The sequence below is a fragment of the Phacochoerus africanus genome, chromosome 14 (genome assembly GCF_016906955.1).
Source record: "Phacochoerus africanus isolate WHEZ1 chromosome 14, ROS_Pafr_v1, whole genome shotgun sequence".
NCBI classification, from domain to species: Eukaryota; Metazoa; Chordata; class Mammalia; order Artiodactyla; family Suidae; genus Phacochoerus; species Phacochoerus africanus.
Genome location: NC_062557.1, coordinates 27,372,183 through 27,387,586, shown reverse-complemented (window position 1 = coordinate 27,387,586; position 15,404 = coordinate 27,372,183). Strand labels below are relative to the sequence as shown.

At 36.6% G+C, this 15,404-nt stretch overlaps 1 protein-coding gene across 11 annotated transcripts in view; it reads left to right on the top strand.

The window, feature by feature from the left end:
• Window positions 1-15,404, top strand: part of SPAG9 (sperm associated antigen 9) — a 144,640-nt gene that overhangs the window by 104,016 nt on the left and 25,220 nt on the right. For 10 of the 11 annotated variants that reach the window (XR_007132007.1, XR_007132008.1, XM_047759108.1 and 7 more), the window contains 10 exons: window positions 3,338-3,395; window positions 4,824-4,976; window positions 5,444-5,495; window positions 7,223-7,353; window positions 10,097-10,153; window positions 11,426-11,599; window positions 12,137-12,266; window positions 13,322-13,411; window positions 13,764-13,931; window positions 14,370-14,541. Coding sequence is in view for 9 of the 11 variants with exons in the window: in XM_047759108.1 (XP_047615064.1) it covers window positions 3,338-3,395; window positions 4,824-4,976; window positions 5,444-5,495; window positions 7,223-7,353; window positions 10,097-10,153; window positions 11,426-11,599; window positions 12,137-12,266; window positions 13,322-13,411; window positions 13,764-13,931; window positions 14,370-14,541 (1,185 nt within the window). In the remaining 2 variants the exon portion in view is untranslated. The remainder of the gene's footprint in view (window positions 1-3,337; window positions 3,396-4,823; window positions 4,977-5,443; window positions 5,496-7,222; window positions 7,354-10,096; window positions 10,154-11,425; window positions 11,600-12,136; window positions 12,267-13,321; window positions 13,412-13,763; window positions 13,932-14,369; window positions 14,542-15,404) is intronic. The other variant, XM_047759109.1, reaches the window with a different exon arrangement.

Below are 15,404 nucleotides of genomic sequence, written 5' to 3'. Positions count from 1 at the left end.
CTGCAGTTCCAGGCAATGCAGGATCCTTAACCCACTGATTGAGGCCAGGGATTGAACCTGCATCCTCATGAATACTATTGGGGTTCTTAACCAGCTAAACACAACAGGAACTCAAGGGTGGCTGCTTTTACCTGGCAAGATTTCCTCTGTCCTACTTGCATCTCATCAGGCTGAAATCTGGCTCTGCCCCAACTAACCTTTCCTGAAACAGCCTTCTTATTTGCTGTGTCCAGCTGTTCCTTCTCAGTCATTCACATGACTTCTCAGATAGCATTTGTCTTTAAAACTGTGCTGTTGTCTTTAAAACTGTGCTGGGGTTCTGTGGTGTCAGGTTTCCCTGCATCCTTTTCTGCTTCTGACTATTTATTTTCAGTCTTCTTTGCAGGATCCTGTCTCTGCCCCCTGCTTCCATGTTTGGGAAATCTTATTATTCTTGTTGCTTCTTGGCTTTCATGGCTGATTGATAAAAAGTTTTTTTTATCTCTACTCAAGATTATTTTCTAGAGCCCTTCCAAACAGCATACTAGACACCTTTAAGAAGACTTGTAGAGCTTTATCTAGTTGATAAGCCTACTGCTCAGTTCATCAATATCTTTATTGTCCTTATTCCCTAAGGCTATTCTTTACCAGCATATATTAACTCAATGAATGACTTCACCGTCAGCTCAGTTCTCCATCCTAAATCTCTCTCACTTCCCTCACAACCAATCATGAAGGATCATTTGCTTCCTTTCTTAAAAATATCTATCTACATAACTCCTTGCCTCTGATTTAATGGCATATCCTCCTCTAGGAATTCTGCCTTGATTCCCTACTTAAAGCTCAGTTGTCTCGAAACGTGTTTCCCTAGCACTGCAGTTTATTATGCCACTCTTCATACTTTATTGTAATTTTTTAATTTGGTCTCCCTGGCTAGATTTTAAGCTCAGTGTGGCCAAGACAGCTATGTCTTTTGCTCACTGTTGAGTCTTTGACGCACAGTACAGCAGCTAAGTGAATGCATTACTAAATAGTTCTACATTTTGTTTCACCTCTAAATCTATGCTTCTTTACCATTTGGAATTAAAGCTCCTTTACAGGAGAATCTGTAAGAGAGCAGTGTACTTTTGAAAAAAATGCACATTAAATAGATAAAATTGTGCATACTTTCTCAAGGAATTAACAGATAATTTGAAAGCCCATTTGTGGACCTCACTTGAGAATCTGTGCCAAAATCTATTATTTTAAAACCTGTCAGGCAGTTTTTTTGCACATTTTAGTAGGTAAACTTTCCAAATATGTTAGACCTAAGTTTATACTTAGTTGAAGTCATGAATAGAAATGGGACCACTTGAAGTTATGTTTTTCTTATAGTTATTAGTTTTTATCAATACACTTCAAAGTGAAAATTTTGGACAGTCTGTTGATCATATATTAAATTTATATACTAGATTTTAAGAAACTCTTCAATGGGTATTTTTCAATATTAGAAACCACATTATAGGATATGATTTCTGTAGAATACATATTTCAAAAAATTTTCTAATTTATAGTATTTACATTTCATTCTATTTGATTTCTCTACATCTTTTTGATATTATTGACTCTTCTTTTTGAAATAAATGAGTGTAGATCTTACTTTCTGAACAGTCTAATTGAGATTCTCATTCATTTTTTTTCTCTTGGGCTGCTTACCCAGGAGAATATTCTGGTGTGTATGCTTTTAAATACTTTAATATTATTGCTTCTTAAGCTAGGTGTTCATGGCTGCTGTTCTCATTTAATGCTTTCTCGTTATTTTTTTTCCTGCTCAACTATTTTTTTCCCTGTATATATTTTCAGCTTCTATGCTTATCTCCCTATGTGCTTGAGAGTTAGCAAACATAGTCATTATGTAAATTTTTTCACCCAACAATAACCCTATATCTTCTGACTCTATAACTTTATTGAAAAGTTAACATTAGTGTTTAGTTGACTGTATTTTGTCAAAATTAATTTTTAAATTGTTATTTGGAAACTTTTTTAGTTTGTTTTTAATTTTTGGGGAATATATAGGTGATTAAATAAGCTACTCTAATATTTATGTTTTCATGGTAGAAGTTCCTTATTTTTTGAGAATATTTGAGATAATTATAATACAGATAAAATGAGTCCATATGTGAGCATTGAACTTTTAATTCTGTTGGTTGAGTTTTAAAATGTCTTTAAGTCATTTCAAGTATTATTTCTTTTTAAAAATAAATACACGTGTTAGCTCCTTTACCTTATGCTTTAGAAATGTTTCCTCCTTTTTTCAGGTGGTTTATGAGTGTTACTTCTTCCATTTTATGTGACTTTGCAACATTAGCTTAGGATAAGGGAGTGGTAGGTGTTTTTTGTTTGTTTTGCTTTGCTGTTTTTTCAGTTTGTTGAGGTATATTCCCTAGAATGTTGTTTCATTTCTTCAGTTTCTTACGAGTAGCAAACTAAATAGCTTCTTCTCCTAAAGATGACTGCATTGGATCTTGCATTGAGTGCTCTATCACCTACTCATTCAGTATTAAGCACCATTTATAAATTGACAACTAAACATTATCATTTCAGAGGTGGCACTTTGAAGAAACCTTTATATTACTGAGCTTGGTTTTTCATGCTAATTATATTCAATTTTATTTTGTGAAGGAACTAGTAAAGCATTTGTTTAGGAATAACGTATCAGGGCATACTTCTGAATGAAGGAAATCATCCTAATTTCTGTCTGTTGCACATCATTGTACGTTAAATCCTTACATTGTGGTTTCAGATGTTTTTCATATCATGCATAAAACTTTATAGATTAATGATCTATTTTCATGCTGTTTCTTACATAAAACATTTCTTGTTCTTTGTTTTTGCTTTACATGGAATGCATGGGCTTTAAGACCATAATTTCTTTGGTAAGGTTTCAGCTGCTTTGGGGTTCCATCTTTCTTGCTTCTGCCTGTTCTCTATTATTAAGACCTAATTTTTAGGCAAATGCCTACAGTATCACATGTGATTTAGTAATGATTTCTGACCCATATTTATGCTACTCTTTTTTTTTTTCCCCCCTAAATACTGCTACCTTTTAGAATACTTGGCAGAGAGGTCTTCATTCTTTTGAAATATAATTTATGAGAAGCAAAATACTGAGTAACAAAAACTTTAGCTTTGTTTTGTGGTAGACAATTGTTTATGATTTTATAATCCATACAAGTAGATATGCTAAGTGAAATTATAGACTAAATGAGATTACTAAAGGACAGATAACATTTATAAAATTTTGTGACTATTGCTTATTAAAAGTTTATATAATTTTATTAAGTTTATTTTCAAGATTTTTATCTTTTATCTTTGGTAGGAATGGGTCGTGAAGTTGAGAATCTTATATTAGAAAATACACAACTGTTGGAAACCAAGTAAGTAAAGAATTTTAACAAGGAACAAAAGATACAGAAATTTCTTCTCATTCAAATCAGTGGCACTTCTTTAACACAGCACAAATGCAGTCTCACTACCCCATCTCCTTCCCCTTCTCTTTGTGTGGGCTCATGTGTACACATAAAACACAAGCAAATAGTTAATGGGACCTAATTTCACTGATCTCCTTTCTACCCTATAAGTACCTGTGCCTTTCTCTTAATCTTTTAGATGTGTTTTATGTGGTTTTTGCTCCCTTGGGGGTTCTGACCTGTCTATTTTATTATCTCTCCAACTGGGATTTCTTTTATTTCTGCATAAATGCCTTAATCTATACCCACCCCACCTCTTCAGAGCTCTCCCCCATAGTAGCAGATTCTCAGGTACAATTTGTGGGGTCTTAGCCCTCAGACACATTGGAGTTGTGTTTATTGTGTTTAGTGCAGGAGGTCCTAAGTCATACGGAAAAGCAGATTAGGCCTTTTGTTAACTTGCTATGTCAGAGTAACTTTGCAACATCTGTGTATATCCAAAACAATGTAGCTCTAATAAGGTCCTCTGCCCACTATATCCAAAAAGGAACTAGATCTTTGATTTTTTTTTTTTTTCCAAGTAGAATTTCTCTCTCTCTCCTTTTTTTGCTTTTTAGGGCCGCACTCGCAGCCTATGGAGGTTCCCAGACTAGGGGTCAAATCAGAGCTGCAGCTTCTGGCCTACACCACAGCCACAGCAACTCGAGATCTGAGCCACATCTGTAACCTACCCTGCAGCTTGTGGCAATGCCAATTCTAATCCATTGAGCAAGGCCAGGATCAAACCTGAATCCTCATGGATGCTAGTTGGGTTTTTAACCAGCGAGCCACAACAGGAACTTCTTTTTTTGTTGTTGTTGTTGTTTTGGTCTTTTTAGGGCTGCACTCGTGGCATATGGAAGTTGCCAGCTCCCGGCAATGCTGGATCCTTAACCCACTGAGCAAGGCCAGAGATTGAACCTGCGTCCTCACGGATGCTAGTCAGATTTGTTTCTGCTGCTCCATGAAGGGAACTCCCCACAACAGGAACTTCTAATTCTTTTTTTTTTTTTTTCTTGCTGCTGTGTGCATCTGCTGATGTGGGATCTCAGTTCCTAGACCAGGGACTGAACCTGGGCTGCAGTCATAAAAGCACCAAATCTAACCATCTAGACCACCAGGGAACTCTCTATCCATTTATTCTTTGTTGATATGTGGGAAGAGTAAAAATAGGCGTTGCTTTGTGGGTTTTTTTTAACCTTTATTTACAAACAACATCAGGTAGAATAACTTTGAAGTATTCATTTATTATTTAGCTTTATGATTGATTGTATAGTTACTTTAGTCCACAAGATAAATAAGCTAAGAGAAAGAATATTTGTTTGTAATGGTTCTCTTGAAATATGTGTTTCTTAGAAATGCATTGAATGTAGTGAAGAATGATTTGATAGCAAAAGTGGATGAACTTACCTGTGAAAAAGACGTGCTGCAAGGGGAGTTGGAAGCTGTGAAACAAGCCAAGCTGAAGCTAGAGGAAAAGAACAAAGAATTAGAGGAAGAGCTTAGAAAGTAAGTTTTCATCATGTTGTTCTAAACAAGATTTGCCATTGTGCCACCAAGACTATAGGTATAAACCCAGGACTGCTGTCTTTGGCCCTCTCAAGTCCTAAAGGGCCCAGAGCTGCCTGGGATAGGGTGGAATGCCCAGGTGATTGCTTCTGCTCTGAACAGACCCTTCCATTTATTGAATAGTGTAATTGTTTTGTATAAGTCATGATGTGAAAAAAGTTCCAAAAAGTGTTCAAATATTGTTAGGAAATTGTAAACATTGATTTTTTTTTTTTTTTCCTTTACCCAGTTTTGTTTAACACCTGATTTTCTGAGAACAGTGCTATGATAATGTTCTTTTACATGAAGGAAGCTAAATATTCTTTGGGAAAAGAAAAGTAATCATTTAGCGGTAGTTTAAACTTTTATTCTTTAAAATGGTGAACGCAACTCAAATAATGTTTTGATTTTTTTTTCTCGCCCACTAGAGCTCGTGCAGAAGCTGAAGATGCAAGGCAAAAAGCAAAAGATGATGATGATGTAGGTTTATAATTTTGAACTTGTTTTTTTACCTTAGCCCCTTTTGGTATTTAGGGGAAATCTTGTTAGTTAAGCTTTGGCTATCATGTTATAACGATCAAAAAGAAAAGTCGAAATCATAATTATGGTTGTGGATAGGATAGATCATGCTACCACATGGTATCCAGATGCTAAGCTATCTAGCTACATGTAGTAGGCACATTTTTCCTCTGTGGCTTTGTGCTCTATAAACATGTTCAAGCTCAAGGACTAGCTGGGGGACATTTGGAGTTTTTTGTTGTTGTTTGTTTTGTTTCAATTTTAATTTAGAAATAAATGAAAGGCTTAGTAATAAAAATAATTTAATGGTATTAAACATAAAAAGAGTTAGCCCATACTGCTGTCAACATATATAAATACAAAAGAACAAATGTGAGCTTCTTGCCAAGGTTTTTTGTTTGTTTGTTTTGCTTTTTAGGGCCTTACCCTCAGCGTATGGAGGTTCCCAGGCTAGGGATCAAATTGGAGCTACAGCTGCCAGCCTACGCCACAGCCACAGCAACTCGTGATCTGAGCTGTGTTTGCTACCTACACCACAGCTCACAGCAATACCGGATCCTTAACCCACTGAGCGAGGCCAGGGATCGAACCCTCAAACCTCATGGTTCTTAGATTCGTTTCCGCTGTGCCAGGATGGGAACTCCACTGACCTGTTTTTAAAAGGAAAGGTCAAGTTCTGTGGCAGGAGGACAGAAGAGGAGACTGCTGAGAACTAATAAGCTAATAAGCTCAGCCTCTTTCTTACTGTCCTCTGACTTTTCAGCTTTGATTCAAAATGTGTATACTCCACTCAACAAAACTAAAGCCCTGCGGTTAAACCAACCTTCCTTTCCAGAAGAGCGCTTAGAAATCAGCAGAAGGAAGTTGACTTGAGCATTCCCCTTTGGGTTCTCACTATACTCACACTCTAATAATAATTCTGGTTAATATAGTTGTCCCCATCTTGTATTTCTTTTGGAGTTTTAGCATGGGGTATCTTGGTAACTAGCTCCAGTAAGTTTACACTTTATGCTGACCTTGAGTGTATATATAGTTTGGTAGAACCCTTTTGGAACTACTTATAACTAATTTCTGAGTGACTAGCATTTATTATAGGACACGAATGTAAAGTACTATTATGAGGACATTTCCAGGTGAGCTTATTAAATCTGTAAAGATATATTGGTTTTCTTTAAAATCTACACTGTTCTTATATTTCCTTTATAATATGTTTAAATATTTGTATTTATATTCAGAAATTAAATTTTCTACTTCTTTTCAGTCATAAGCAGTTAAATAAATCTCTTTATAGATTTTATTTTTGTAAGGCCATTTTTCTTTAAATTAACTATTATATTAGAAATGTTGGGAGTTCCCATTGTAGTTCAGAGGATTAAGAACCCGACGTAGTGTCCATGAGGATGTGGGTTCAATCCCTGGCCTCGCTCGGTGGGTTAAGGATCTCGTGTTGTTGCAAGCTGTGGTGTGGGTCGCATGTGTGGCTCAGATCCATTGTTGCTGTGACGTAGGCTGGCAGCTGTAGCTCTCATTCGACCTCTAGCCGGGAACTTCCATATGCTGCAGGTGTGGCTGTAAAAAGAATAAAAATTTAAGGAATGTTAAAAGTTTAAAGATATTACTTCAGTCTGAGTTAACACTAAAACAGATTCAGGGTCCCAGAGTGATCTTCAGTCTTCTTTTCGTTATAGAGTGATATTCCCACAGCCCAAAGGAAGCGGTTTACTAGAGTAGAAATGGCCCGAGTTCTAATGGAGAGAAACCAATATAAAGAGAGACTGATGGAGCTTCAGGAAGCTGTTCGATGGACAGAGATGATTCGGTTTGTATGAGAAATACCTCTGGTGGTTTTTTTGCTTTTTGTTTGCTATGTTTGACTATTCCTTCATTCTGAACTAGAGTTCTTCCTGCACTGGGGATCCAGGCCCCTTGCTCTGTTTACTAGGAGAGGTCTAAAAAAAACCACTGGCAGTTAGTAACAGAATATTATCAAAGTTGGGTGCCTTTTAGGCCAGTAAGGGCTCTTAGAGAATGTTCCCACAACAGCTAAAAGGCAGTTGTTATTACTTAAATGATGTCTGTTGATGAAAATAATAAACAACCTATAATAGGAATAGAAAAGTTTTACTTGAGCCAAACTGAGGACTGTAGCCTAGGAGACAGCCTCTCAGATTAACTCTGAGGAACTGCTCTGGAGAAACATGATTTTCAGCACAGTTGTGTATTTTGTAAGAAGAAACAGCATCAAATAAATCAGGGATATATTCCTTCAAGGTTTCAAAAAAAAACAGATCAACACATACACAATGAGTCAGTATGGCCTTGGCACCTGGGAAGGAAGCCTTATCATCAAAGGAGTACTAGCATTGGTGTCCCAGGAAGGGAGGCATTTCATCTTTATTTGTCACGTGGACATTCTTTTTACTTCTGGTCGATGCACCCTTTTCTCTAATAATTAAAGCAGGTGTACAATGTATGTTTGATAGGCCACAAACAAGCTGTTTTAGTTAGCATAACATCTTGTATAAGCCAGAATGACTTCCCCATACCTCAGTGTTTAGAAATTTCTTTCATCAGCCATTTTTCAAAAGAATATAAAAATTTGACACTACTTTTGCAATAGTGTCAGGAGAAAGTAAAAATTTCATATGCTACGTAAGAAATGAAATCACTTTTACTCATTGTCTTCCTGTAAAATACTGTAATTACTCCTTTTTTTTTTTTTTTTTTTTTAAAGGGCTGCAAGTGCTCCACATGGACATTCTCAGGCTAAGAGTCAAATAAGAGCTGTAGCACTGGCCTCAGCCACAGCCACAGCAACATGGGATCCGAGCAGCGGGACCTACACCAGAACTCAGTCACACTGGACCCTTAACCCCGAGTGGGGCCAGGGATTGAACCGAAATCTTCATGGATACTAATCGGGTTTGTTTCCACTGAGCCACAACAGGGAATTCCCCTGATTTTTTTTCTTTTTTTTTTTTTCACCCTTTCTGACGAGTCATGCAAAATCCAACTTGCATTGATATCTTTGTCAGTTGGATCTTAAATCTCATCTAATGCTGCCATCTAATGGTCATATCCTCAGTAATAGCATTCCTTACTTTAATTTTAGAAAGAGCTCATGAAAAGTTTATAAACTAGTTGCCCCCTAATTTGCCCGTATTTTTGAGTTCAGATTGTCACATCACGTTAATCAGTAAGCAGTACACACTGACACATTGTTTTAAAGTATATGAACATATTTTCTAACCACCAGCTTGAACTTCCTAATGATATTCTTTTACTTGCTCAACAATAATGAACAAAACATTTTGTATAGCACATTTACAATTTGTAAAAATGGTAATTGCTTATAGTTGCTAAGAAAGAAGATTAATATCATAATCTTTATTTGTTGCACAAAGAAACTAATGTGCTGATAAGTATGTTCTTAACACCAGCCTTTTAATGGTTATTAGCTAAATAATTAGTAAATATTTCTTAAACGGAGGCATATGGGCAGGCTCTACTTTTCATTACTATTTTTAATTCTAGAAGCCAAATGGTAGTCAACAAGTGCAAATAAAGGTAAATTTTAACTTTCTCCATTGAATTAAAAGATGTTTTAAATTTAATCTTAAAAAAAACAAAGGGCGAGGAGTTATCATCTTGGCTCAGTGGTAATGAATCAGACTAGTATCTGTGTAGATTCGGGTTCTATCCCCTGGCCTTGTTCAGTGGGCTAAGGCGTTGCTGTGAGCTGTGGTGTAGATTGCAGACGCTGCTGAGATCCTGCCTAGCTGTGGCTATGATGTAAGCTGGCAGCTACAGCTCTGATTCGACCCCTAGCCTGGAAACTTTTATATGCTGCTAGTGCAGCCCTAAAAAGCAACAAAACAAAACAAAACAAAAACAGATAAAATAAAAAAAACCAAAACAAACAAAAAAAAGTGAAAAGGGGGCTGTGCATCTGATAGTGATGGCAGAATCCATGCAACCTTACTAATAAATCAGTTTGAAATGCCTTTTCTTCCTTTTTGAAATTTTGTTGAATTGTCTGTCAGTCTAGTTTCTTTTCTTCCGTGCTCAACTTTTCCATGATGTTAAAGTTTTAGTCCTGTGAAAATGACCCATCAGAATGGTAAGTTGTAAGCTAGTTTTTGAAATATGAAAGTATAAGACAAATGACACCTTTATGTAGAGATAGGAATGTACAAGGCAATATTTTGATCAAAGAGAAAGTTGGAAGATAACTTTTAGGTTAACTTGACATTTAGGCTTGTTGGCTATCTGTCTAGCACCGATAGCAATCTTGCCTCCATCAGTAGTCTGAGCTCTTTGAGGGAGAGATGGTATTTTATTTATATTAGTTGTATTGGCCTTAGCTGGCTGATGATACATGATATGTCAAAGTAACTACTTACTGAACTTGTTGACTGTCCTCCGTATATTTCCTGAATTTCTTGGGTCCCTTGTTCTTCAGATAGAAAGCTAGAACAACTCACTAATAACACCTTTCCCTTCTCTCCCTCTCCTTTTCCCTCTCCCTGTCTCTCTCCTTTTCCCTCTCCCTTTCCTTGTAGAGCATCAAGAGAAAATCCAGCCATGCAGGAAAAAAAAAGGTCAAGCATTTGGCAGTTGTAAGTATCTAAAAACACATAAAACATGAGCACTTTGATGCAAGAAGATGAGAATCAAAATTTATTTTTAAGAATGATTTTGTGTTTTCATGCTTTCTTTCTTAAATTTAGAATTTATAGCTAAACTGAACTTTTTCTTTTTTATGGTATGTAGTATGCCAGCTCGGTAAGGCTGTTCTTGAGGACCAAAAAAAAAGCTGTCGTAAGCTGCATCATATTGATTATGCATTTGGTGGAACCCTCTGCTGAATTAATAAAAGAATGCAAAATTATTCTTAGAGTTGATAATTTCCTGGACCCCCATTAAATAAGTTATTGATTCACTGGTTATGTGATTGTAAGGAACTTTACAAAGTGAAGATTAGAAATTTAGTGTTTGTGGGGTTTGAATAGTGTGCGTGTGTATGTATTTTGCATTTGAACGGTTTGCGCCAGAAGTATTGTGCATTTACTGTGCTTAAAACTTACCCCCCTTTTGATGAATCTGCTATTTAATTGAAAAAAAAATTTTTTTGAGTGGATGTGAAAATAGTTATTTAAATTGAGGTTACTAAGGGAATGTATAAGATGTGTGCTAAAATGGTAATATCTGTTCTATGACTGTTTTTAGAACTGGCTTGCTAAGCTTCTGTTCAAGCCATAACCTTGCTATTTAACAATCACTGGCTAAAGGAACCATTTCATTTTATTTCTTCATTATGAGAATTTCCCTGTACTTAAGAAACATCTTGGAGTTCCCATCATGACACAGTGGAAACGAATCTGACTAGGAACCATGAGGTTGCAGGTTTGATCCCTGGCCTCGCTCAGTGGGTTAAGGATCCATCATTGCCACGAGCTGTGGTGTATGCGGCTCGGATCTGGTATTGCTGTGGCTTAGGCAGGCACCTGTAGCTCCAGTTCAGCCTCTAGCCTGGGAACCTCCATATGCTGCAGGTGTGGCCCTAAAAAGCAAAAAAAAAAACAAAAAAAAAACCCCAAAATAAATAAATCTTCCTTTCATTATGAGAATTGCCAATTAAAGAACAAGGATCTGCCATTCTATGCAATAGTTTCTCTTTCCTGAATGTCTGAGTTTGGCTGTGAGTAACTGCTAAGGCTGCAGTGTGTGACTGCAAACTTTTTTTTTTTTTTTTTGCTGGTTTCTAACTCATTGCCTCATGAAAGCTACTCTGGAATTTGTGGGAAATGGTGGTTTGTTTTTCATCACACTTACATACACACACCACATACACACTTATTATAAACAAATCCTCTCTTACTTCTTTTTAGTTTCAGCCGACTTTTCAGCTCCTCAAGTAACACTACTAAGAAGCCTGAACCACCCGTTAATCTGAAATACAATGCACCCACCTCTCATGTTACTCCTTCGGTCAAGAAAAGAAGCAGCACCCTATCTCAGCTCCCTGGGGATAAGTCCAAAGCCTTTGATTTCCTTAGCGAAGAGTAAGTATTTTCCAGAGTAGTGGTTATGGCCTAAATCATTTTAATGGTAACAGTTCAGAGTATTTTTGCCTCTTATCAGATGAGTTATAAGGGTTTAGATAAAACTATAAACTATTCCTGTAACTTGACTACCTACGTTGCTCATAGTTTTCATAAAGAGAAGAAATTTTTTAAAAGCTCCTTTTTGCTGGTATGGTAACATTGATAAATATTAATAGGAATTTTGAAAGTTCATGTAAGCCTTTGTCCTAAATGTTTGAATTTCCTTTAGTGTCGAAGGAATTGACTTCCCATCCTGATCCTGCTATTCATTAGGTATATGAACTTGGGGACGTTAACCTCTCAGAGCCCCAGTCTCTCTTCCTATAAAACGAGTATGATAACCTATCTCAGATGTGTTAGGATTAAATAATATAGTGTCTCTAAAGTGTCTGACACAAAGGTAATTTTTTCTTGTTATTTCTGCTGTTTTAGCAGGAGAAGGGAGATAAACTGTTAATTTGCTTAATTTAAAAAGGAAATTTCTTTTCCTTTTAGAACTGAAGCTAGTTTAGCTTCACGCAGAGAACAAAAGAGGGAACAGTATCGTCAGGTAAAGGCACATGTTCAGAAGGAAGATGGTAGAGTGCAGGCTTTTGGCTGGAGCCTGCCTCAGAAGTACAAACAGGTAGCGTATGACCATGGTAAGAGCATCTAGTGGGAAATGCCAGGGGACAGGCGTGTATGCCTGGGCACGAAGGACTCGAAATGTACATCCCAAACCTGCTCCTTTCAAGCTGCTTGGACTTGGCACATGGCTAGTGAAGTGTTGAGGGTAGGAGTTTTCAGACTGTTTTCCAAAGCCCTACAGCTCAAAAGAAATGCCTCTGAGTCTATGAGTAGAGAGAGGGATCATTAAGAGATGGCTGTGTACATGAGACTCGGGGTGTGCTGCTCTATTTTTAATATTTGAAGATTTCATTTAAAAAACTATTTTAAATATTTGAGGAAGCCATTGTCACGGAGCCTTTCAAACTGTTATGTAAAACTCACTTCAGGGAGTTCCCATCATGGCTCCGTGGTAACAAACCTGACTGGTATCCATGAGGACTTAGGTTTGATCCCTGGCCTCGCTCAGTGGGTTAAGGATCCAGCATTGCTATGAACTATGGTGTAGGTCACAGATGAGGTTTGGATCCCATGTTGCTGCAGCTGTTATCTCTGATTCAACCCCTAGCCTGGGAACTTCCATGTGCCGCAGGTGTGGCCCTAAAAAGACAAAATAAATAAATAAATACATAAAGAAATACATAATCTGCTGTGGTTCAGCAGATTAAGAATCCAGCATATTCACTGTTGGGGCATGGGTTCAATCCCTGGTCTGGGAACTTCCACATGCCATGAGCTTGGCCAAAAAAAAAAAAAAGCCCATTCAATTCAGGTCTTCAGGAACCTTATTGTATTCCCTACTCCTAAAAGATAGACACACACACGCACACACGCATGCACACTCACATGCGTGTACTAACAGGTCCGTGAATTAGTATATCTTTTCTAAGCCCCCATATCATTTTATTTTCTCTAATTGCCATTACATTTTTTGTTTATTTTTCAAATAAGAATGACAAAATTAACTTGAACTTGATTTCATAGAGTAAATAATGAAACAGCAGTGGTTAGTAGTTCTGTAAGTTCACTTCTGATGAAGTTTACAAATGTGTCTTTCCCCTCTCCAATCATAAGGTAACCAATGGACAAGGGGAAAATAAGATGAAAAATTTACCTGTGCCTGTCTATCTCAGACCTCTAGATGAAAAAGATGCATCAATGAAGGTAAATTAATTTTGAAGTGCTATAAAATTGAAATGGTATAAATTGAAATGCTATACAATTTGGTTGTGATGATCGTTGTACAACTATAAATGTAATAAAATTCACTAGGTAATAAAAAATTTTGAAGTTAAAGGAAATATTACTTAAGCTCTGAGTTGTTTTTTTTTTAAACTAAAAAAGTTTAAATTCTCCTGTGGGTGGGATTATTGTCCATTTTGTAGTTTTAGACTTGAATACTTTGACTATTAGAGCCCTCTATTTGTAATCATTAGATTTTTTAAAAGAAATGTGAAAATTCTAAACATTTTTAGAGAGAAAGTGACTTAATACCATCCTTTTTTAACCCCAAAAGCTGTGGTGTGCTGTTGGAGTCAATTTATCAGGTGGGAAGACCAGAGATGGTGGTTCTGTTGTTGGAGCAAGTGTATTTTATAAGGATGTTGCTGGTTTGGAATCCGAAGGCAGTAAACAGCGAAGTGCATCTCAGAGTAGTTTAGACAAGTTAGATCAGGAACTTAAGGTAAGTGCTTATACTAACATTTGACCTGGTTTCTGAGACCAAAGTTTAGCTCTTTGGCCTCAAACTTAATTGTGGGTCCAGCTTCTAATTGGGATTACTATGCCCTTGCCTACTCCTTACTCCTGCCCCCACCTTAAATCAGTTTTACTGGGGTATATTTTCCATAAATTAAAGTGTACTCTCGGAATGGGTACAGTTCAAAGAGTTTTGACAAATATATAATAACCAAAATACAGAATATGTTTATCACTGATCTGCTTTAACTGCTAGTTTTTTAGTCTACTAATTATTGTTGAATGGTGGTTATATTTTCAACCTTCCGAATAATCTGGAAATAAATTTGAAATGGTATTGCCTTTTACTGTAATAGCATAACATATGACTATTTACATATACATACCATTTTAAACATTCATTTTCCCTACTTTGCCTATGCAGGAACAGCAGAAGGAGTTAAAAAATCAAGAAGAATTATCCAGTCTAGTCTGGATCTGTACCAGCACTCATTCGGCTACAAAAGTTATCATTATTGATGCTGTTCAGCCAGGCAACATCTTAGATAGCTTCACTGTTTGCAACTCTCATGTTCTGTGTATAGCTAGTGTACCAGGTAAGAGTGACTCATGCTCTTCTCTTTCCACTGTGCATAGATCCTTAACTGACAGGAACTGATTGGTTACTGGAGATAGTTATGTACCACTCTCTCGTGGAGTTTATGTTCTAGTTGGCGAAGATCAAAAATAAACCAGGAACAAATGACTAAGCAGGATATTTTCAGATACTGTGAAGAAAATAAAACAATGGAAATATGAGAAGATGAGTTGGAGACAGAGGGGAAGGGGCTATTTAGGTTGATTAGTAAGGGAAGGCCTTCTAAAGTTCTGGATAAAATATTATGTGATGTTAAAACATTGGTTTAAAAATTAAAGAGGTTGATGTTTTATCTATAGAGTAGAATACTATTCAGCCATGTAAAGGAATGAGATTCTAGTATGTGCCATAACATGGACTAACCTTGGAAACATTATGCTATGTAAAATGACCCAGAAATAAATAGTGTATTATTCTGCTTATATGAGCTATCCAGAGTAGGCAAATTCATGAAGACAAAATTTAATTAGACATTACCAGGGGTAGGTAATGAGTGCATATTTTGCATGTGGAGTGATGGAAAAGTTTTGTGCAGCTGTGATGGCTGCACAACATTGTGAATGTAATTAATGCCACTGAATTGTGTACTTAAAATGGTTAAAATGATGGCAAGTTTTTTGTAGTATATATGATATTTGACTATGATAAAATTTTGAATATGATATGAATAAAAACAGCTCTCTAAATAAAAAGAACTGAAGAGATTTATCAGCATATGGTAAATGTTTAGTTTCAAAATATGTTACTCATGTCTTTTTGGGGGGGAGGTCCCTTTAGGGCTGCAACCATGGGCATATGGAAGTTCCAGGCCACGGGTCAAAT